Genomic DNA, 23182 nt, shown 5'->3' with positions numbered 1-23182 from the left:
AAAGTTGTCCCAGCTAGGATTGAGGGATAACACACAGGATGTTAAGTTCACTTTCGGATGAACAAGAAGTTGTTTTTAAAGTATAAGTATATCCCAAATAGTGTATGGGATATACTTATGCTAAACAATTATTTGCTGCTGTCCATCCTAATACTGATTGGATATTTGGGAATAGCTTGCCTTAGCTGTCCCCATCTCCCCCTTGTATAATAGCATAACACTAAGAGCAGCTTGCCTGGTGTCTACCTAGTGACAGAAATCACAACACTATTTTGGAGGGGATAGTAGCAGGCTGTCCCCTACTCTCATCTCTGTGACTCTGGTCAGGTGACTTATTTCCTCTGTGCTTCAGTTGCCTTATCTGTTAAATGGAGATAATCATGGAACGTACTTCATAGGGCTGCTGTGACAATCACAATTAAACTGAGATCATACGTAGGTACAATTGTTTGGGCAGTGTCTCTCCTACAGCAAGTTCTCAGTGGGTATTGACTATTATTAGTATTATGATGATAGTGATTGTTTTTGCCATCACATGAAGAGAGGAAGCTCTAGAGCCTATAGATAGGTTATTTTCTGGAAAAACAGAGCCAGAACTAGAAGGATAGGGTTCCTGTGAATGAAGGATTGGGAGGAAACGGGATGGTTATTATGAGTATGCCTTATGGGAAACAGTGAGGCAGAGATGGGGAGTGACGGAGAAGCAGGAATGGAAAGGACAAGCCGGGGAGCTTGAGAGAGGTACTCCTCATCTAGAAATGCAAGAGATTTTCAGGCATGCTAGAGAGTAGAGAGGAGGGGGGCATTTGACAAGAACACCCACCAATTATGCAGAAATACAAAGTGATAAAGAAAAAACTCTGATCAGACAACCACCTGGGTTCAAATCCTGACTGCCTCAGCAGCTGGTGGGCAAGTTACCTGACTTTTCTTGTTCGCCTCAGTTGTCCCATCAGTAAAACAGAGCTGATAATATCTGCCTCAAAGGATTGTTGTGAGAATAACATGAGTTCATAAATGCAATTACTTGGAAATTACTTGCTGATTAATTGCAAGCGATCATTATACTTTGAATCCCTTATATGTTTAAGAAAGAAGAGTTTACAAATCAGAATTCCTGTTTAGACTGTGCAGCTTGTAAGCCACAGCACTACCCTGGGACTGAATTACCTGGGACACAGTGTTATATGCATGACTAAATCGATGCCTTTTTGTAATTTCTCCCCCCAAAAGAGGGGGAAAGTAATAGTACCTCCCTGAAGCCAGATGTGTTGGTGTATGTCTGTCATCCCAGCTGCTTGGGAGGCTGAGATAGAAGGTTCACTTGAGCCCAAGAATTCAAGACCAGCCTGGGCAACATAGCGAGACCTTGGTTCAAAAAGAAAAACAGAGTAAAAAAATGCCTCTCTGAAAAGGTTGTTAGGGGCATTAAATGAGTTAATACATATAAGATAGCTGAAACTTAGAGAATCCTCAAAAAATGTTGGTGATTATGATTGTCATTATACTGTAGTTATTCTCCTTCATAGTGATGGGAAGCTGGATAGAAAAAGGAACTCACCAGAGCTCGTCGGAATTGGTTCCGGGTGACTGCCTATCACCATTCTCAAACATTCTATTCTATTTTCCTTTCTTTTAATGCCCCTATCAGGATCACCCAGGTAACAGGGTTATCCTTTCCTCATAAAATGGATTGGGAAATGTTCCCTTTTTCTCTGCTCTCTGAAAGAGTTTGTGCAAGATGGGATTATTTATTCCTTCAGTGTTCGATAGAATTACCATTGAAGCCAGAAGGGCTTGGAACTTTTTTGTGGGAAGGTTTTTAATGATTGATTCTGTTTCTTCAGTAGACACTGAGATATTCAGCTTTTTAATTTCTTTTTCTGATAGTTGAGAAAGGTATGTGTTTATCAAGAAGTTTCTCTGGTTATTTGAAATTATCAAAGTTATTGGTAAAAAGTTGTTCAAACTATCCGTTTTGTATCCCTTTGATATTGTAAGATCTGAGTCATGTCTTTTTAAAATTGTTGTCATCTGTAAATTCTGACCTTAGAGTGTCCCTAGCAGGAAGCTATATTGCCTTCTTAAATTTGTAACTTTGGTGCTATTCGTGAGGATCACACACACACTAGAAGGATGGGGTTCCTGTGAATGAGGGATTGAGAGGAAACACACACACACACGCACACACACGCACGCACACACACACGCACACACACACACACACAACACACACCAATGCCTGTTGAGTTAGAGGAGCAAATTTGCAAGGATCCCCTACTGCTCCAGAAATCCACCCTCGTATTTTAAAGTACAATCGGCAAATAAATTCTCAAGTGCCTGCTGGACAAAAGGGAGGCTCTGACCTTAGGAATCTGCAAAAGCCTTTATTCTCTAAGATTTTGTTTAAATAGCTCTTTCTAAGATAAGTGTTCCCTGCTCTCTCCCTTTATCCTCTAAGTTAAGTTAATTACTTTCCCCTAGGTGTCCCTAGCTTACTTATAACCATATCTACAATGGGACATGTTGGTCCCATTGTAGTTATTTAAGTCTGCATCCACCTGCCTGATCCCAGACTCTGAGCTCCTCGAGGGCAGATGTTCTCTTACTCATCTCTACCTCCTGAACTTCCAGCATGGTGGCCAGCAAAGAGTCAGGGTCACAACCGACTTATTCATCCACTCATTCCACACTCTCTGATACCAACCCCCTCAGTGTGTTGGGCACTGTGCCAAGTGCTGGGGACACAGACGTGAACAAGACAAAAGCAATGGGGTCCCTCTTCTCAGGGAACTTTCATTGTAGTCGAGGAGACAGCGTCCATAAATCATTTTGAATGGATGAACCTTTGCGGGTTACAATTTGGCAGTATTTCCACGCTGTTTTCCAGGGAGCATAAGTTGTGAAGGATTTTAAGAAATATTTCAGTCTGTGGTCAAATGTATTTTGGAAACTTTGGGTTAGACAAAGTCAAATAAATGTATGTACTGCATGATTTGTCAGCCCTTTCAGTGTACTATTTATGGATTTTTAGGGGAGTGGTAGGGCGAACAGTTCCTGAAAAACTTGCTTGGTTTTAGAACCCTTTCTTGTAAAGATACCACGTGACCTTGGATGTGATGTGCTGGGAAGTTCCACAAAGACTTTGCTTGAGACCTCCTGGGTGGCCCCCTAGCAGCTGACTCAGCTGCCAGTTATTCTATCAGTGCAGAATGTACTCAATATATTTTTCTGGATTTGGAGTCACAGCTTCTTCTATTCCAGAACCATCTATAAGATGAGAGAAGTTCAAAAAAATGGAATTAAAAGACAAAAATGAAAATATAAACTTTGTTTCTCAACGTAAGCCCCCTCAAGTTGTAGACACTTTTATAATGATGATACCAGCTATTTAGTCCATCCTTTATTTATTTATTTTTTTGAGACAGAGTCTCACTCCATCACCAGGTGCCAGGCTGAAGTGCAGTGGTGAGACCTCAGCTTACTGCAACCTCTGCCTCCCGGGTTCAAGCAATTCTCCTGCCTCAGCCTCCCGAGTAGCTGGGACTACAGGCGCGTGCCACCATGCCCAGCGAATTTTTTTTTTTTTTTGTAGTTTTAGTAGAGACGGGGTTTCACCATGTTGGCCAGGATAGTCTCGATCTCTTGACCTCATGATCTGCCCGCCTTGGTCTCCCAAAGTACTGGGATTACAGATGTGAGCCACTGCGCCTGGCTAGTCCATCCTTAAAGAACTAAGAGTCTGGGGAATTTAACCATCTCAATGCCATCTGTTTTTGCATTATTAAGAAAATGGGTCCTCTTTAAAGAATTTTAAAGATTAGAAAAGAAAAAGAAGTCAGAAGAAGCCAAATCAGGACCATAAGACAGATGCTTAATGATTTCCCATTAAAACTCTCACAAAATTGCTCTTGTTTGATGAGAGGAAGGAGCAGGCACATTGCTGTGGTGAAGGACTGGGAAGCTTTCCCTGGCATTTTTCTGCTAAAGCTTTGGCTAACCCTCATGAAACTCTCATAATGAGCAGATGCTATTGCTCTTTGGCCCTCCAGAAAATCAACAAGCAAAATGCCTTAAGTATCCTCCCAAAAATGTTGCCATGAATTTTGCTCTTGACTAGTTCACTTTTGCCATGACTAGACCACTTCCAACTCTTGATGGCCATTGCTTTGATTGTGCTTTGTCTTCAGGATCATACTGGCAAAGCCATGTTTCATCTCCTGTTACAATTCTTAGAAGAAATGCTTCAGGATCTTGATCCCATTTGTTTAAAATTTCCATTGAAAGTTCTGCTCTTGTCTGCAACTGATTTGAGTGCCTGCTATGTGCCAGGCACTGTTCTTGGCACTGAAAACAGGATCCCTGCCCTCCTAGAGCTTGCATTCTAGTAGAGGAGAAAACATATAGAGCTTACCCGGTTACACAAAAGAACATGAAGCAGGATAAGGGGCTGGAGACAGGGCGTCATGTTGCTTCTATACCAGGAGCCAAGACCCAAGAGGAGAGGTGGCTCCATCTCTCCAAAGCTGTGTGTCTTCAGGAAGGCCCTTTTGCCTCTTTGAGCTGTGGAAACCAATTGTCCCTAGCTGATACTCAGGTTCCCAGCCTAAGAAGGCCAAGGTGGCCTTGGCCAGGTCTGAAGCCTTGGGTCCACGGCTCCCCAGGCAGTGACTAAAGCTCTGTAGGCAGAATGTTGGGATTTCAGGAGCTTCTCTTAACAGGGTGCTGTTTATTGTGCCACTGCTTCCCCACATCCTTACTTGTGGTGCTGGGAATACCTGGGACAGGCCTGCCCTCTGTTTGTCTCTGTGGAATTCTGGGATGATGGCCGTTGGCTCTGAGCACACATAGAAGATTTTCCACAAAAGAGGGCTTTTTTCCACAAAAGGGCCTCAGCTTCTTGTGGGGGGAGTTTTGGGGTTCTGGAAACAACTCTGACATTCACCTGCTGACTCTCTCTTCCCCTCTCTGGTCCCAGTCTCCACATCTGTAGAGCCAGGGAAATGATAGGGGCTTGGTGATGATCTGATGATCTGCCATTGAATTCCCAAATCGTGGAGGCTTAGGGGCTGCCAGGGTAGGTGGAAGAGAGGGAGAGAACAGAGAGGCCCATGGACAGCTCCTCATCCCACTTCTCCAGAAAAGGGCCTTTTTTTTCTGATTTTTACATTCAAGCTTTGTCTGTTTTATATATTGTGATCCAATATATGATTTTGCTTGAACAAAGGGCTAGGGTTTGTAAGTATTTATAGACTCTGGTCTTGTGATTCTCAAAGACATCTTACCTCTGAGATGCAGGGATCTGCCTGATTTGGGAAACTGAAAGAATGGTGACAGATCGAAACTTAGGGATTTTTTAGTTGTGGCATTTGATTCTATATTATTGCTTTGCTTTCAACCTTTAACGTGTGTGTCCAATAACCTAGGTTCTTGGGATATTCATTTCAAGTTGAGTTAATTTGTTTTACAGTCATTTTTCTCTGGACCCCAACAAATACATTTTAGGTATTCTGAAGGATAACTTTGTATTAACTCTGACAGCTTATTTAATTTTTAAACAATATATCTTAGGTCAATAGGAAAATAGGAGGTGCTGTACAGAAATTCCCTCTGTGGGAGACTTGTGCACATCTGTAAATTTCATGAGTGAATGTGAGCACTGATACAAAAGCTAAGGGACTTGGGAATCTGGACATTTTCCAATGTAGGGTGTTTTAAGCAGAGTCTCGGGATGTGTTTTTTAAGATATGGAAACTGGTGACAGTGTGTCTTCCCCATCTCAGTAAATGACAACACTACCTTCCCACTGCTGAGACCAGCAACTTTGGAATTGCCCTTGGCTTCTCTCTTTCCCTCACATATCACAACAGATCTATCGGCCAGGCTGTCAGACGTGACCTTGGAAATAGATTGAGAATTCAGCTACTTCTCACTACCTACCACAGTGGCCAGTGTCTTTCACTTGGATTGTTGCCACAGCTGTCTGATGGGTCTCCGTGGTCCCTCCCTGGCCTCCCTGTAAGATGGATTAACTAATCACACGTCTGCCACGTAACTTGATACCTGCCCGGTTTCACTGCGTGTATGTACTATGAGGGTGGCTCTTAGGATGACGCTTTGTTCGATGTCTTGTGAACATGGAATAAAGTCAACAAAACTTATCATGAGTAGGAAGTAAGAGCCATAAGATGGCTCCAGATGGGACCAAATCCCAGAAAAAGTTCATGTTTCCTAGAACATGCAAGATCGCTGCCTTGAGAGGACATAAGAGAGCAAGGGCAGGGCAGGGCAGGAATAGTCTCATTCCACCAGTGACCACACAGATAATAGGACATTAGGTATTATGAATCCTGTGGGACACCGATGCATCAGATGTGAGGTCAGTGTCATTATCACTCTCGTCATGAGAACAGGTGTGTAGTTTGACAGGTTTTGATAAATGTGCACCCTAATGTAGCTACCGCTCCAATGTAGGTCTAGAACATTCCCTTCAGCCCAAAAGGTTCCTCTGTGCTCCTCTGCAACCCCTACCTACACCCCCACAACATAGACCTTCCACCCTAGCCCTGGCAACCACTGATCAGACTTAATTTTGTCTGCCTTTTATTGATTCTAATATTCAGCTGAGAACAGCAGCAGGGCACTTGCGTGAAGGTCTGGCTGTGGAGGTAGATGGCCTTGGTCTACCCTGGTCTGTGCAGCCTTGCTAATGACCTCCTTGCATCTCAGTTTCCTAATCCATCCAATGGGGATAATAATCATACCTATTTCCCTAGGACTTTGCTAGGAATAAATAGCACTTAATAGCCCAACAGATAACAGCTACCGTTACTGTTTGTGGAGTATGCATTTTGTGTTGGGCATTGTGCTAAGTACCGCGTAAGGATGTGGCAGCTGCTCCCTGTGCCCTCTCCACGTCCCCGCTGGTGCTCACCATTCCCGCACACACCAGCAGCTTCTTACTGCATCTGAGATGCTCTGAGGGAGCATTTCCTCCGGCTGCAGGAGCGGGCTCAGGCTGCACATAAGGAGGCCGGAAGTGCTAAAAGTTAATCATACGTGTCCCACGTAACTTGATATCTACCTCAACCAATGATGGCCAGGAGTTGGCAGACAAATGCTCCAACTTCCTTGCCTCCAGTTGAGACAGCTCTAAGGCATGGTCTGCCCTGTCCCCCAGGGTTCTCCATCAGAATTGAGCTCCAGGTGTCCACAGTGGTGACTTTCTCATGGGACACTCTCTGTATAGGGTTCCTGCTGTTTCACTTCCCCAACGTCCTTCCAGAACCTCCTGGGATCCCCTATCGAGTAAATTATTTTCATTTTCATCTTTATCTCTAAGACAATAGTGTATTTCATTTAATTCTCAGACTGTCCTATGCGGTGGACCAAAATAGCTTCCTCATTATATAGCTGAGCAAAACGAGCCTTAGAAAGATGATAACACCTGCTTAAGGTCAATGCCTTAGGCAAGCACCTGCTCCGCTGCTGCCCTGAGAATGAGCCAGGGCAGGCCCCGCCCTGGGCCTCCTTCCGGGTCTTCCCGAGCCTCGCAGACCCTCTGAGCATGCCTCTCCTCCTGCAGGAAGGTCGCTGCCTGTTCATCATCCTGCTCATGGCGGTGTACTGGTGCTCGGAGGCCCTGCCGCTCTCGGTGACAGCGCTGCTGCCCATCGTCCTCTTCCCCTTCATGGGCATCTTGCCTTCCAGCAAGGTCTGCCCCCAGTACTTCCTCGACACCAACTTCCTCTTCCTCAGCGGCCTGATCATGGCTAGTGCCATTGAGGAGTGGAACCTGCACCGGCGAATTGCCCTCAAGATCCTGATGCTCGTTGGAGTCCAGCCGGCCAGGTAAGAACAGGTAACAGGTCCAGACTACAGTGGGGAGGCGGAGGGACCACGACTCTGAAGCCTATACCTGCTTTTCTTGGTTTACTCGTCCAGGCCAGGAAACTCATCAGTTCCTACCATTCATTCCTCAGCTATTCAGCAAGCACCCGCTGCATGCTAGACACAGCACTAGGCCCATCATGGGGAACTTTTCTCAGAGGTGCAGAAGAATTACCTGGGGAGAGGGTTGAGATCCTGACCCCCAGGCCCCACACCCCGGGATTCCAGTCCCTTAGTTTTGGAGGGGGCTACACAGAGAGTATGACCCGGACTGCTCAGGGCTGAATCCCAGATGACCTGCTCTGAAAAATGACTTAACGTCTGTCTGCCTATAAATAGGATGTCGTGGCACCCGCCTCATAGAGTGTAGTGAGGATTAGCTGAGTGAATGCAGGTAAATCCCCTAGACTTGGGCAGACAATGCTGGCTGTTAGGATTCTTGTTTGCTATTTACCTGCCTAGGTAATGAAGGTCAGATGGGAGTTGAAGGTGGGGGAGGCGAAGGAGGAGGGAAGATGGCCTTGGAGGGAAAGGGAGGCAGGGTCCAATCCCAGAGAGCCTCAGGCCCTCTGGCTAGGATTTGGGCTTTCATTCTTAGAGGATTGGGTGGCCTTTAAAATAGGGGTATTATTTTCATCTTAATTTTTGTTCCATGAACCACTTTGGCATTTGGTGAATCTCAAGGATCTTCCCAGAATAACGTTTTTAAATGCATAAAGCCCATCAGAGTTTGAAACAACTACAGCAAAATGCAATTACCTAATTTTTTTTTAAACCCAGACACCTGTGCCCTGGTGCCATCGAAACTGCTTAATTAACACAGCAAATGGCAAGACCCAGCAATGGGCCTAATCACACCCATAATGTTGAGCAGCTTTGAGTGCCGATGATATTTCAGGATGTCTGCAATGATTATAATGTGACATAAAAATGTCAGGGATCTTGCCGGGTGCAATGGTTCACGCCCTGTAATCCCAGCTCTTTGGGAGGCCAAGGCAGGCAGATCATTGAGGTCAGGAGTTCAAGACCAGCCTAGCCAACATGGCGAAACACCCGTCTCTACTAAAAATACAAAAAATTAGCTGGGCGTTGTAGTGCTGCTTGCAGTCCCAGCTACTCAAAAGGCTGAGGTGGGCAGATCGCTTGACCCCAGGAGGCGGAGGTTACAGTGAGCCAAGATCACGCCACTGCACTCCAACCTCAGTGACAGTGAGAACTTGTCTCAAAAAAAAAAGAAAGNAAAAAAAAAAAAAAAAAAAAAAAAAAAAAAAAAAAAAAAAAAAAGAAAAAAAAAAAGAAAACGTCAGAGATTTTTTTGGGTATGACAGAGTCTCAGGCACTGCTCATACGCCGGAACTTTGTTGCCTGTTTATCACTGAAGGAAATGCTTAATTTGATTAGATGTTAGCAAAATGAAGATACACATTTTCCCCCAATCTAGTTCTGAATTATATCCATAGACTTATTGTTATAAACCTGGGCTTTAAAGGGTTCTAAGCCAGGTAGGGATATGGCCAGATCTGCTTTTTTAAAGATTCCTCTTAGCTGCCTAGCAGAGATCAGATGGGAGGGGACGGGTGTGAGAAGCTGATACATTCCAGTTAGAAGACCACTTAGGGTGTCCTAACAAGAAACAGTAGCAGCTTAGACTAGGAGGTGGCAGTGGAGATGACAAATTGGATATATTTGAGAGCTCTTTGGGTGATAAAATCACATCTATGGAACTGATTCCAATGCCAAGTGGAATTTGATCTCCAAGGGCACACCATGGTGTGAGAGCCCACATGAGAGGTAGGCAGAATAGGGGGACACTTCCTGGAGGAGGTCATGACATTTGAGCTTGACTTTGAAGAATGAGTAGGGCTGCTCTTAAACATATTCTAAAGTTACAGTAATGAAAACAGTAAGACAAGTCTGGAAACAGATTTTTGAAACACAGAATAAATCTAAAGGAAATCCAAATCAGCAGGGAAGGATTCTCCAATAAATAGTGGGAGCTGGGATAATTGGTTTGTTCCATGAAAAAAAAATCTCTTTACATCTTACTTTGTACTATGCATCTCAGTAAATTTCAGGTGGATTCAGAGTTCAATATAAAGAAAAAAAAAATCCTGAGGCTTAGATTCTGTTGGTGGGAATGGACCAACCAGAAGCAGGGAGGCAGGAGAGTTAAAGTGTGTTGGATGTTACTGAGAAGTTCAGCAGAATCTCAGCAGGGGGTGGCTGGTAAGAGTGGGAGGAGCAAAGGGGGAGGAAGCTAGGAAGGCCATGAGAGAAACATGGTGGAATGTCTTGGTTCCCGGGCAACTTTATTCTGAAATGGGTGTCATTGAGGATTTGGGGGCAAGAAAAAGAAAACATCAGGCTAGGGATGTCTTTAGAACCTGGGTACCTGTGGACAGTTCACTTAAATGCATTGAACCCCAGTTTTCCTAGATCTGAAATAAACCTCGTGAGTGGATTTGGTTTCTGCTTGGAGTCTCAAGCTTCCATCTGTAAAATGGATGATTGGATTCCTCAGGGATGGCAAACTGGGACCACAGGATCTCTTGGGTCCCGGCCTCTGGATTTGCCTGTAATGCCATCTGTTCCGCAGGCTCATCCTGGGGATGATGGTGACCACCTCATTCCTGTCCATGTGGCTGAGCAACACCGCCTCCACTGCCATGATGCTTCCCATTGCCAATGCCATCCTGAAAAGCCTCTTTGGCCAGAAGGAAGTTCAAAAGGACCCCAGCCAGGAGAGTGAAGAGAACACAGGTGAGGCTGTGCAAAGGCATTGGGGCCAACTCCACCAAGGTTTGGAAGTGGGAGTGGAATGTTCAAAGGGAAGGCCAAGGGCATGCACACTTATTGAGTACCTACTGTGTGTCAGGTGTTTTAATTATGATAATGACTGACCATTAGATACAAAATCATGTACCTTGTTTTGTAAAAAAATTTGTACTTATTAAGCACATACTATATACTGAGCACTGAGTTAAACTCTTTACATACGTTATCTCCCTCAATTCTCAAAACAGCTCTATAAAGTAGGCACTGTAATTAAACTGTGTTTTACAGCATTCAAAGAAATGCTCAGCATCACCAGCACTGAGAGAAATGCAAATTGAAACAATGACATTTTAATCAATGAGACAGGCAGAAATAAGAAAGCTGGTGAATCCCCATGTTGGCAGAAATGGGAACCACAGGAACTCTTGTGCACTGATTGAAAGACTGTAGACTGGGTTAGCATTTCTTAAGGATCTTCTGCAAGGATTTAATCTCATTGAATGTGTTTATACTCTGTAACCCACAGTTTTGCTCCCAGATACCAAAGGAATTCTCCCATAGGTCCAGGAGGGAACACACACAGTGATATTCACTGTAGCGTTCTCTGTGTGTGGGGAGTTGCTGGCTACGTGGGCTTTATCGCTAGCACAGGCAAAGGCAAATATGGTGGGTACACACCATTGAGCATTACGCTGCTTTGAAAGGAGAAGGCCAGTATGGTGGCTCACACCTGTAATGCTAGCACTCTGGGAGGCCAAGGCATGTGGATCACGAGGTCAGGAGTTCAAGACCAGCCTGGCCAGCATGGTAAAAACCCTATTTCTGCTAAAATTACAAAAATTAGCTGGACATGGCACATGCCTGCCATCCCAGCTACTCAGGAGGCTGAGGCAGGAGAATTGCTTGAACCAGGACCTGGCAGGTGGAGTTTGAAGTGAGCCAAGATCACGCAGCCTGGGATACAAAGCTAGACTCCATCTCAAAAATAAATAAATAAATAAATAAATAAATAAATAAATAAATAAAAGAAAATAAAAATAATTAGTGAACTAAATAGTTCTATAAATAGATCTCATAGAGCAGTTATGATTGGGGGTAAAAACTAGAATGAGATCTAGAACACAACTTCAATATGTAAGCTGAAAATACACATGAATAGCAAAATATTTTATAAGAAATGTGTAATGAAAAACTACACATTAAACATATTGGAACAGTTGCTATAGAAAGGGTGAGAGTGGGATATGGGGAGAGAAAAAACTAAAAAAACCCAATCAATTATAGAAAAGAGAAGGTTTTTGCAGTAAATAGTGATAATGTATTATGAACAGAGGGATTGGGTTCCCTCAATCCTCTGAAATTGTGTTCTTAACAAAACAAAACATACACAGCCATTGTATTTTTAGGTGACTACCTACAGGCTCTGAGAGGGAGATGATTTTCCCAAATCATGTAATGAAGTTAAAGAAGCTCAGGATCAAGTCAGAGGCACAAGGATGTCATGACTTTTCATTGGCGACTCTGTGGTTCCCTTGGTCTTACGGTTTGCAAAGTAGCTGCCACATCATGTCACTTTAAAATATCTTACCTTTAATTTCTATAACTGTCTTCTAAAAGGAAGCTTTGAATTGGTACATACGTGGGCAGAAATGGCTGGTTTAACCCCAGCATCGATTCTTCCTTTGTTCTGTTAGGAAAGGCTGAATCTCCCAGCTCCCCTTTGATTAGATGTGGTCAGGTGACTAAGTCTGGTCAATGGCCTATGAGTGGAAATGATGTGTGCAGTTTCTGGGCTCTGCCCTTCCTGCTGGATGGAATGTGAATATGATGGCACCTGGGATCCAAAGACAGAAGCCACATCTCGAGAGATAGACGGCAGATCTGCCCTGTGGCCTTGTGTCATTTACCCCAAGGAACACGACAAGCATTATCCATGAAACCATAGGTTTGGATGCTAGTTCCATTTTTTCAAATAGGAATTAAATTAAATATATATCTGTTAAATTTAAGTGTTGATCCATGAACCATCGAAGTTCATCTCACTGACAGTCCCATGATTATTTCCCTGTCATACCCTAAGGGGTCCTGCTTATTTTATTTTCACGACAGTCCTGAACACTGGAATTGATTATATGTACTTTGCAGATGGAGTTTGGAGAGGTGAGATGATGTGGTCAGAATCATAGCGTTGATCCAGTAGCAGAGCCAGCTCCATGCAAGGGCAGAGTCTTCCACGAGGAAGGGAGGAGAAGCTTTATCACATGGATTAACAAACTTTCTCTATAAATGACCAAATAGTAAATACTGCAGGCTTTGTGAGCCGCTCTGTTGCAACCACTCAACTCTGCCCTTGCAGAGAGAAAGCAGCCACAGACAAAACAAACGAGCAGGCGTGGCGATGTGCCGACACGATTTTATTTATGCGTGCCGAAATTAAAATTTTATATAATTTTCACATCAGGAAATATTCTTCTATAGATTTTTTCCAACCATTGCAAAATGTAAAAGCCATTTCTAGTTGGCAGGTCACACAAGAACGGGTGATGGGCTGGATCCGGGGTGCATATTGTAGGTGGCTGACCCCTGCTGTACAATATTGGCTTTCTTGATTTTCAAACTGTTTCCCCTAAGAGAATGGCCTGACGGTCACCCTGAGGTGGCAGCAAGCACCTGGGCCTCTGCCCTTTCCCCCATTTCAACCCTTGTTAGGCTCACTTTATCCATTTTATACACTGGACTTCCAAGCAATAATATCCAGTGTTTACTGTGCACAGACTCTTAGGTGGGCCTTGTATCTGAATGAGATGGAGCAAGCATCGACCTCATTTAGAGAAACGGAATTGAGGAAGGAATTGAGAAGAGTACCTCCCACCCCCGGTTACCCAGTTTCCAAACAGTGGCTCTGGTATTTCGAATCCAGGCTGGCTGACCAGAGCCTGCGCTCTCAGGCTCCGTTATTCTGCCCCCCACATGAGACTCTGAAAGTGGCCAAGCAAAGTACTGAGAGCCAAGTCCTTCATTATGAAGATGAAAAATCTGAGACTCAGGAAGGGGAAGGGACTTGTCCAAGGCCACACACAGTGGTGGCCGTGCAGTGAAGTCCGGAGTCTTTCCCCCCATGCTGCAGGATGTCAGGAGGGAGGGGACCCTGGCGGCTGGGATAGATACCTACCTTTACAGGCTGTGGGATCAGGGAGCAGGAATTGGTTAATGATCAACCCCTAAGACCTAAAACAAGGCTAATTCCAATGCAAAGAGAGCTATTCACTTTCACCAGTTCTGAGCTTTGACCAGGTGGCAGGAGGTGAGGACAGGGGTGGAGGGAGTAGAGGTTCTGCCGGTGGACTAGGAGAGGGACCAGGAAATTCCTCAGGGCTTTAGGTTTATGAGGACATCTGTAGCAGCAGCAGCAACCATAATTATAATGTGAGCAAGGCTCTCATGTTCTGAGCAACCACCACATGCCAGATACTGTGCTAATTTGTGTGTGTGTGTGACGGAGTCTTACTCTGTCCCCCAGGCTGGAGTACAGTGGCACGAACTTGGCTCACTGCAAACTCTGTCTCCTGGGTTCAAGCGATTTTCCTGCCTCAGCCTCCTGAGTAGCTGGGATTACAGGTACATGCCACCATGCCCAGCTGATTTTTTGCAGTTTTAGTAGAGATAGGATTTCACTGTGTTAGCCAAGCTGGTCTCGATCTCCTGACCTTGTGATCCACCCACCTCTGCCTCCTAAAGTGCCGGGATTACAGGGGTCAGCCACCGTGCCTGGCCTGCGCTATTTTTTTTTATACTCATTAGCTCATCTAATCTTCATAATTGCACTAGGAGGTAATGATGCTCATTATATAGATAAAGAGACTGAGACTCAGAGAGGCAAAATGATTTGCCCAAAGTAACGTGGTAATTTGCTGAGTTCTGTCTGAATCCAGAATCTATGCTTCTAAGCACCTTGCCGTGGGGCCTGGTACAGAGAAGGCAGAACCTAGGGCAGGGTAGGACTATCTAGATAAGATTTTAGAGGTCCTCAGCCTTGGAGGGCAGCGCTGCTGCCTTTCTCTGGTTCCTTTACCCAGTTCTGTGCCCTGCACTGCCTAGGGCACCCAGGGGCCATGTGAGTGATGGCTTCGCCAACGTCCCCCTGCATGGATGCTCTCCTTCGATCCTCTGCCACCCTGTGGGGAGGCTGTATTAGCATGTCCATTTTACAGAGGAGGAAACTGAAGCTCCAAGGTATGATTGGCCCCGTGTCCCTTGGCCAGTAAAAGGCCCACCTAGATTTTGTTTTTGTGTTTTAGAACAGAGTCTTGTTCTGTCTCCCAGGCTGGGGTGTAGTGGTGTAATTAGCTCACTGCAGCCTCAAACCCCTGGTTCAAGTGATCCTCTAGCCGCAGCCTCCCAAAGCACTGGGATTACAGGCGTGAGCCACCACGTCTGGCCCTCCATCTGGCTTTTGAATCTAAACACTTTCACCTCCTTTCTCTGTCCATAGAAAGCTAGCTTGCCGTCTGCATCTTTCTTTTATAGAAAGGTCCAGGACACCACCCTTCACAACACACAGGTGTTTTACATTGGGCGAAGCGTTGTCCTCCTTCAGACTTCATCCGTAATGCTAACCCACCTCCTGCGACTTTCCTCATCTATAAAACAAGAACACTGACTCTTGCATGAGAAACGAGAGCCAGGTACATAGGAAGTGGTTAATATGTGGCAGTTGTATTAAAAACGACCTCTGAGACGTCCCGGAATCGGAGGCACAGGTATTAAGACCTACCTTGATGCGCATCGACATTGCCCCTCCTACCTGAGCGGGATTTATTCGCTTCCTGGTTGACAATCTGTTTCCTCCATGGACTCCAAGCTCCACGAGGGGTGTATCAATCTTTTTCAGTGTTGTGAATCTTCACTGGTGCAGCCTTGTTCCCCTAAGACACTGTTGGGATATAGTAGATGTTAAATAAATGTGTAGAATTAATGAATACGCAAATAGGCCATTTAACTAATTGTTCTATGCCTCAGTTTCCTCAAACCTAAAACAGGGATAAGAATCCTCACTACCTAGGCTGGCATGAGTGCTAAATGGATGAATGGACATAAACCTGCTTAACTTGGGGCTTTTGACCTTCCCTGGAGTGCTTTTTACCTAACTGACACAAGAGCTCTTTCCTGAGGGCCTTCTTCATGTCAGACTTTAAGAACACCTCGGTCATACCAGGGAGGCTAGATCAGTTATCAGTTTCACATCAGACCTGCTGAGTGCCAAGTGGGTGCCTTGGAGATGGACCGAGGTTCAGGGGTAGGGGTTCCAAAGTTCTACATATAAGCCTGACTCTGCCACTGACTCATTGGGTCCTCTTGATCCCAACTTTAGCCCACCTCTCTGGGCCTCAGTTTCCCCTGTTGTAAAGAGGAAGGTAATAAACATTGCATAGCTCTCTAAGGCTGCTTGGAGACAGCTGTAAGGTTATAAATGTGAAAGTTCTCAGTCCCATGGCCTGACACAGACTCATGGATTGGTATGATTTGAATAACACTTTACAGAAGAATCAAGCTTCTAACCAACCGGCGATTTCTGGACCCAGAGAAGTTTCTCTGGGGCCTTAGCCTTATTGGCCTGTTTCCACGTGGTCTCTTGGGCCACTGAGATCACAGGAAGCACAGGGGTGGATCCTGGGTAAATGCCTAAGAGCTCAGCTCAGCATCAGGCTTTCCAATTTCATCTACATGACTTCATCATCATCAGAAAATAATACCTGTTATTAACTTTTTTCACATTACCAATCTCTAGGGAAAAGGCAAAACTCCTTCCTTCCTGATCTTACATGATAAAGCTAATTACCGTTTAGAGTTCTGCATGTATGAATACCCTCCACTACCTTATTTATACCACATACAATCTCTTATCAGGGCTCTTCCAACTCAGATGCAGAGCAAACGGGGCCAGGTGAGGGCTGTGGCCAGCTGCTGAGCTCAGTTTCCCTATCTGTAACCTCAGACAAGTTGCTGTTCACCCTGGCTGCATAAAGGACTCACCTGCACAGTGCCCAGGTGGGAAGATGGTAGAGTGAGCTAGAGATGGTGGGGGCTGGGGGTCACCAAGTCAGAGTTTTTCCTGTCTGGCCATCCCCCGGGGAGCAACTTTGCCCTCCACCTTAGTGTGTTATTAATAGCCCCTCGCTTCCTACTTCAGTGCCCTGGACCCTGGCCTCGTGCATGGCGTGTGGACCTGTTCCCAGCACTCATGCCCAGGGGCCCTCATCCGTATGGCCCAGAGCAGCTGACTCGACTTTCACCCTTAGACCCCTGCAGGTGACCAACAAGGCCAGTCACAGAAAAAATGACACGGCCAGCCACCATGGAATCTGGTACCAATGGGGTACCACGAGAGCAGCCCAGGGTGGGGAAGGGACTTCCCCAGGCTGCTGGGTGAGACAAGGAATGTCCACGTGGCTGACTGTGTGGCCTGACATCCATGTGAAGGAAAATCCTATGTAAAAAAGAAAAAAAATCAAACTTGTTTTGTGTCCTGCATAGTTTCCTTGAAGAGCACCAGTGGCCTTCACCAAAGACCCGAGGAACACGCTAGTCATGAAACGAGCTGAGTTATCATTTATGGCAGCAGGGAGGGGGCACGCAGGCATGGGCCACCCTGAGTGTCTTAGGACGGGGGTGTTAAAAGGAACTCAAGACAGGATCAGGGCTGGAGGTTGGGCACTGTGGGAGACCAGAGGCAATTCTGAGCTGGGTAAGGAAGGAGCAGTCACTCATTTAGCAAGAGAGAGGGGTGCTCGGGATTTTGAGGGTGGTAATACGACCTTGCTTATGACTTTGTCTGAGGTCAGTGTTCTGTTAGATTGTGGAAGTCCAACAGGAGAACAAAGTAACCTGGCTCTGAGAGTCAGACTCGTTCCCGGTGCCAGGGGCTCTGTTTTCTTATTTCTCAAGGGTAACCCACATTTACTGAACCTTTGCTAGCACTCAGCTTCCTGTTAAATCAATCCTTCCTTCCCTCCCTCCCTCCTTCCTTCCTTCCTTCCCTCCTTCCTTCCTTCCTTCCTTCACTCCTTCCCTCCCTCCTTTCTTTTTCTTTCTTTTTCCTTTCCTTCCCTTCCCTCTCTCCCTTCCTTCCCTCCCTCCCTTCCTCTTTCCTTCCTTTTCCTCCCTCCCTCCCTCCCTCCTTCCTTCCTTCCTTTCTCTCTCTCTTCCTTTCCTTTTTTTTCTTTTTGAGACAGGGTCTTGCTCTGCCACCTAGGGTAGCGTGTAGTGGCATGATCACCGCTCACTGCAGCCTCAACCTCCCTAGCTCAACCAGTCCTCCCACCTCAGCCTCTCAAGTAGCTGGGACTACACGGACCTGCTAAATTCTTTATATCAAGATTGACAAACCATGACCCTCCACATCCAGCCTGCTGCTTATTTTTTATGCGGCCTGGGAGCTAAGAATAGTTTTCATATTTTTAAATGGTTGAAATAAATCATAAGAAGAAAAATATTTTGTGACATGTGAAAAATTATATGAAATTCAAATTTCAGGCCAGGGCTGGTAGGTCACGTCTATAATCCCAGCACTTTGAGAGGCTAAGATGAGAGGATCACTTGAGCCCCAGAGTTAGAGACCAGCCTCGGAAACATAGACTTCCTCTCTACAGAAAAATACAACAATTAGCCGGGCATGGTGGCACACACCTGTGGTCCCAGCTACTTGGGAGACTGAGGTGGGAGGATCACCTGAGTCCAGGACGTCGAGGCGGTTGTGAGCCATGATCGTGCCACCGCACTCCAGCCTGGGCAACAGAACAAGACCCTGTCTCAAAAAAAATTTTTATGTCCCCCAACTAAAGTTTAGCCAAACCCAATCACCGATGTGTCGTCTGTGGCTGATTTGCTGCTCCCATGGCAGAGATGTATTGTTACGGCAAAGACCTGATGGTCCCCAAAACCTAAAATGTTTATTGTCTGGTTTTTTACAGAAGAGGTTTGCTCATCCCTAGTTTTAGTAGGTTAATTTTTTTTTTTTTTTTTTTTTTTTTGAGACGGAGTTTTACTCTTGTCCCCCAGGCTAGAGTGCAAAGGCGCAATCCCAGGTCACTGCAACCTCTGCCTCCTGGGTTCAAATGATTCTCCTGCTTCAGCCTCCTGAGTAGCTGGGATTATAGGCATGCACCACTATGCTCAGTTAATTTTATATTTTTAGTAGAGGCGGGGTTTCTCCATGTTGGTCAGTCTGGTCTCAAACTCCCAACCTCAGGTGATCCACCGGCCTCGGCCTCCCAAAGTGCTGGGATTATAGCCGTGAGCCACCATGCCAGCAGTAGGTTAACTCTTAAACCTCTTGATGATCCTAGAAGTGTTACTTCCATTTTATGAATTAAAGAACTGAGGTAGAGGGAGATTAAGAGATAGAGCCTAACCAGGGTTTCTCAACTTCATTATCAGTGGCATTTGGGTGGGATGAGTCTTTGCTGGGGTGGGCTGACCTATGTATTGCAGGACGTTTAGCAGCATTTCTGGCCTCTAACTGATAGATGCCAGTAATACTTTGCCCTTCCACCCAACTGTGATAACCAAAAATGCCCCCAGACACTGCCCAACATCCCTGGGGTACAGAGTTGGCCTTCACTGAGAGCCACTGGCCTAAAGTCACATAGTCAGTGACGGAGCTAGGATTTGAACCCAAGGCCTATGTGTTTGTTCACCAGCCACACACCCAACTCCCAGGCCTGGGTTGTTTTACTCTTGGTGGTTCCAGCTGCAGGAACGTTTAATTCGTTCTAATTTTCTTGTCTCCAAGGCACTGTCAAAGGCTGCTGGGGAGTCTGGTCCATCAAGCAAAGGAATAACTTTATCATTTTTGTGTATTTGCTTTAAGAGACAAGGTCTTTCTCTGTTGCCCAAGCAGTGGCCTGGTTATGTGGCATGATTATACCTCACTGCAGCCTCCAACTCCTGGCCTCAACTGATCCTCCCATCTCAGCCTCTGAGTAGTTGGGACTACAAGCATGCGCCACTACACCCAGCTAATTTTTTAAAATATCTTTTAGAGATGGGATCTAGCTGCATGGCTCAGGCTGGCTTCAATCTCCTGGGCTCAAGCAATCCTCCTGCCTCAGCCTCCTGAGTAGCTGAGATTATAGGCGTGAACCACCATACTTGACCAGAGAAAGAACTTTAAAGATGAAGTCAGCTCCTGTCCTGAGCCTCCTCTGCTCAAATGCTACCCAAGCTCCTACCTGACTCAGAGGAGAAGCCACAGTTCTTCCTGTGAGCTCTGAGACTCCTGCATGACCCCACCCGCTTCCTACCCCGTCCACCCCCTGCCACTTCTCTTACCTTGCCTGCTCCTACTCTCCTCCCTCAGCCCCTGCAGCCCCACCGGCCTCCCCTGTGCTTCCTGACCCTGGGTGTGCTCCCACCCAGGGCTTTGCACCTGTTCTTTCTTGCCCCAGATGTTTGCATGGCTCACCACCCCACCTTCAGGTCTTGGTTTGAAGTCAGATTCCCCTCTTTATCAGACTTTCTTTGAGCCTTGAAGAGGGTGCCTCACCCCAGGGTGCCTGGCCCTTCCCCGCCTTGTGTTTTTGCATGGCACGCACCTTCACTTCACATACTGCATATGTAACTTGGTCATGTGTGGCCTGTCTCCCCCACCAGAAGATCAGCTCCACGGGGACATGGACTTTCATCTCTTGTCGCTCAGCACCGGGCACATGGCAGGTGCTCCACAGTGGTTTGCCGGTGGATTAATTGGCTAGGGTTCAAGTGCCCAAGCTGTGGCTCTGGGTTCCAAGTTGCACAAAGCTCTTACCTCAAAAGAAGAACTGAAACACATGCGCTACTTATTCACAGAGTATCCCAAGAACATAGTCAATAGCACATAGTAGGTGCTCAATAAACACTTTTTGGATGAATGAATGCATGAATGAATGGATAAGTAGGGTCGCCCAACCCATTGCTGATTCAGTACCATCAGACCTGGCGTTTCACAACTTTGGCAATAGCTATTCAGGTAAGCCTAGGCTTGAGTTATGGATTGTCAATCAGCCTTGCAGCTAAACCCCTGTTAACCCCCTGCCAACAGGCCTGGGCACATCTTCACAGATGGATGGTAGCACAGGGGGACAGAATGCTGACTGACTCATCTTTTTAATTTTCTCTTTCTTTCTTTCTTTTTCTCTCTCTTTCCTTCCTTCTTTCTCTCTTTCCTTCCTTCCTTCTTTTCCTCTCTCTCGCTTTCTTTCTCTCTCTTTCTCTCTCTTTTTCTTTCTCTTTCTTTTTTCTCTTTTTCTTGTACTTTCTTTTTCTCTCTCTCTTTTTCTTTCTTTCTCTTTCTCTCTCTTTCTTTCTCTCTCTCTCTCTTTCCCTCCCTCCCCCTTCCCCTCCCTCCCTTCCTTCTTTCCTTCCTTCCTCCCTCCCTCCCTCCTTCCTTTCCTCTCTGTCTTTGTCTTTTGATTCTATGAATAGTATAGGTTCCTTGGCAAAGAAAGCATTCTTGACTGACTACACAGACTTGGGACACTCCTGCCCCGTTCGCTGCATTACACTAAAGACATCATGCTCTTTCCTCCTAGCTGCTATGCGGAGAAACGGCCTACACACTGTGCCCACGGAGATGCAGTTTCTCGCCAGCACAGAAGAGTAAGTTATTGGTGAAATTCGTAGAGGAGCCAGTGCTTGATTCAAGGAGTCAATGAACAAGAATTCAATGCTGCAAACCATTTTCCTCCCATCCCTGAATTTTTCTCCAAACAACCTAATGCCTAAGTTTTCATCATTCATCTCTGTGGCTTAAACTGAACCTCAACAGCCTCCTTTTAAAAAAAAATGCAGACATGGAAAGGGTAGGGCAGTATATTAAATCCCTAAAGGTCTGGTGAGATTGAGGATCACAGGTACTTTCCTCTTGAAAGAAGGGACCCAGAAGAGCAAGACAGCACAAACTAACGACAATCAAGCAGGAGAGGGGAGCAGGCAGGGTTCGGAGTCCATACAGACAAAACACCCTGTAAAACAATAACAGCCCTTCACACTTACATGACTTAGAAAGCATCTTCACATTGATGTCAAAATCACATTTAGTCTAGTGTATCCTTTGCATGATGGCACTGTGGTTAAGATCATGGGATCTGCAGTCACAAACACCTGACTTGGAACTCTGGCTCTGCTGCATACTGGCTGTGTGAGATAATGTAGATACAGCAGGTTGGCTGGACCGTACATTGTGATCTCAATTTAACAGTGACGACACAGCAGGGAGTCAAGCAATCCGCTCAAGGCAGTGCTGGGCATTGATCTGGTCTATTTCATTCATTCAGCAAATAGTTATTGAGAGCTTATGATAAGCCAGGCACTATTCTAGGGATGGAGATACAGCAAGGGACAGGCAGAAATCCCAGCCCTTTTGGGCTTAGATTCTAGTGCCAAGAAACGGAAAAATGAATAATCCATGGTGTGCCAGGTGGTTGATAAGCTTCGGAGGGAGAGCAAAGCAGGAAAGAGGGCGGGGAGGTGAGCTGGTAAGTGGGAAGGGGCAGTTTGAATATGGGTGGTCAGGGAAGGCCTCACAAGGAGGTCGTGCTTGAGCAAATCCCTGCAAGAAGTGGGGGGTCTTGGGGGTAACCATGGGAAGAGTGTTCTCAGCATGGGGACCAGCACGTGCAAAGCTCCTGAGAGGTCAAAGAGCGGCCAGGAAGCCAGTGTGGCTGGAGGTGAGTGAGTGAGAGAGCACATGGTAGGAGGCTGGGTCAGAGAGTTTTCTTGGGTGGGGAGAGAGTGATGGTGGAGGACAGAGCACGTGGGACCTCATGAGCCGTGGCTATAGCCTTGACTTTGAATAAGATGGGAGCTGATGGAGTTTTTAACAGGGGAGGGGCATGACCTTGTGCTTGTTTCATCCCACAGCCTGTGCTCCTTCTTGGCCCCATGTTTGGGGTCTTTGAGTCCACCTTTGAGACATGGGTTATATGATTGGTCCAGCCACTCATGACCATGTAGCCTGGAAATATGTTTTAAACATCTGCCCGTGCAGTGCTTGCACTGGGTCTATTGGGAAACCCAGTCCTCACTCTCTGGAAGTCTATGTTGGATGCAAACCCCTTCCCCTCTCTGGGCCTCGGTTTCCTCACCCGAACACAAAAGTGGTCGCTCTAGATAAACCCTAGGGCCCTTTTTGCTATTTCTCTTTTGATACTTAGGATGGTTGGGGTGCCCAGGTCTAAGGGAGGCCACAGTACTGGCCCGGGCCTGCCACCCCTGAGAAGTCAGACCATGATGGTGGTTTCCAGCTGCTTCTAGTCTTTGCCTTCCTGTCATACTGGAAATCAGCTACTCAGACCCCAGCTCATGTCCCCATTGTCCTCTGAGGAAGGAGTCCGTTATGTAGTGATTCAGGCCAGAGGGTATTTGAATTATCATTCCTTCTTTAAGGAAATAATTTTCATTTTAGTTTCTACTTTAATTTTAAAAATTTGATTCATTACACAGAATAGTTTTCTTTTTTCTTCTGTTTTTTTTTTTTTTT

The 23182-nt window shown here is 45.9% G+C and overlaps 1 protein-coding gene across 5 annotated transcripts in view; it reads left to right on the top strand.

Annotated features, from left to right (window-relative positions):
- Positions 1–23182, top strand: part of SLC13A3 (solute carrier family 13 member 3) — a 135394-nt gene that overhangs the window by 63469 nt on the left and 48743 nt on the right. For 3 of the 5 annotated variants that reach the window (XR_005202282.1, XR_001828903.2, XM_037743017.1), the window contains 3 exons: positions 7586–7851; positions 10487–10650; positions 21234–21300. Coding sequence is in view for 1 of the 5 variants with exons in the window: in XM_037743017.1 (XP_037598945.1) it covers positions 7586–7851; positions 10487–10650; positions 21234–21300 (497 nt within the window). In the remaining 4 variants the exon portion in view is untranslated. The remainder of the gene's footprint in view (positions 1–7585; positions 7852–10486; positions 10651–21233; positions 21301–23182) is intronic. The other 2 variants (XR_005202283.1, XR_005202284.1) reach the window with 1 other exon arrangement.

This window comes from Cebus imitator, unplaced genomic scaffold, assembly GCF_001604975.1.
Source record: "Cebus imitator isolate Cc_AM_T3 unplaced genomic scaffold, Cebus_imitator-1.0 Scaffold132, whole genome shotgun sequence".
Taxonomy (NCBI): Eukaryota; Metazoa; Chordata; class Mammalia; order Primates; family Cebidae; genus Cebus; species Cebus imitator.
The sequence above is the reverse complement of the archived record's forward strand: the minus strand, read 5'-3'. Positions and strand labels throughout refer to the sequence as shown.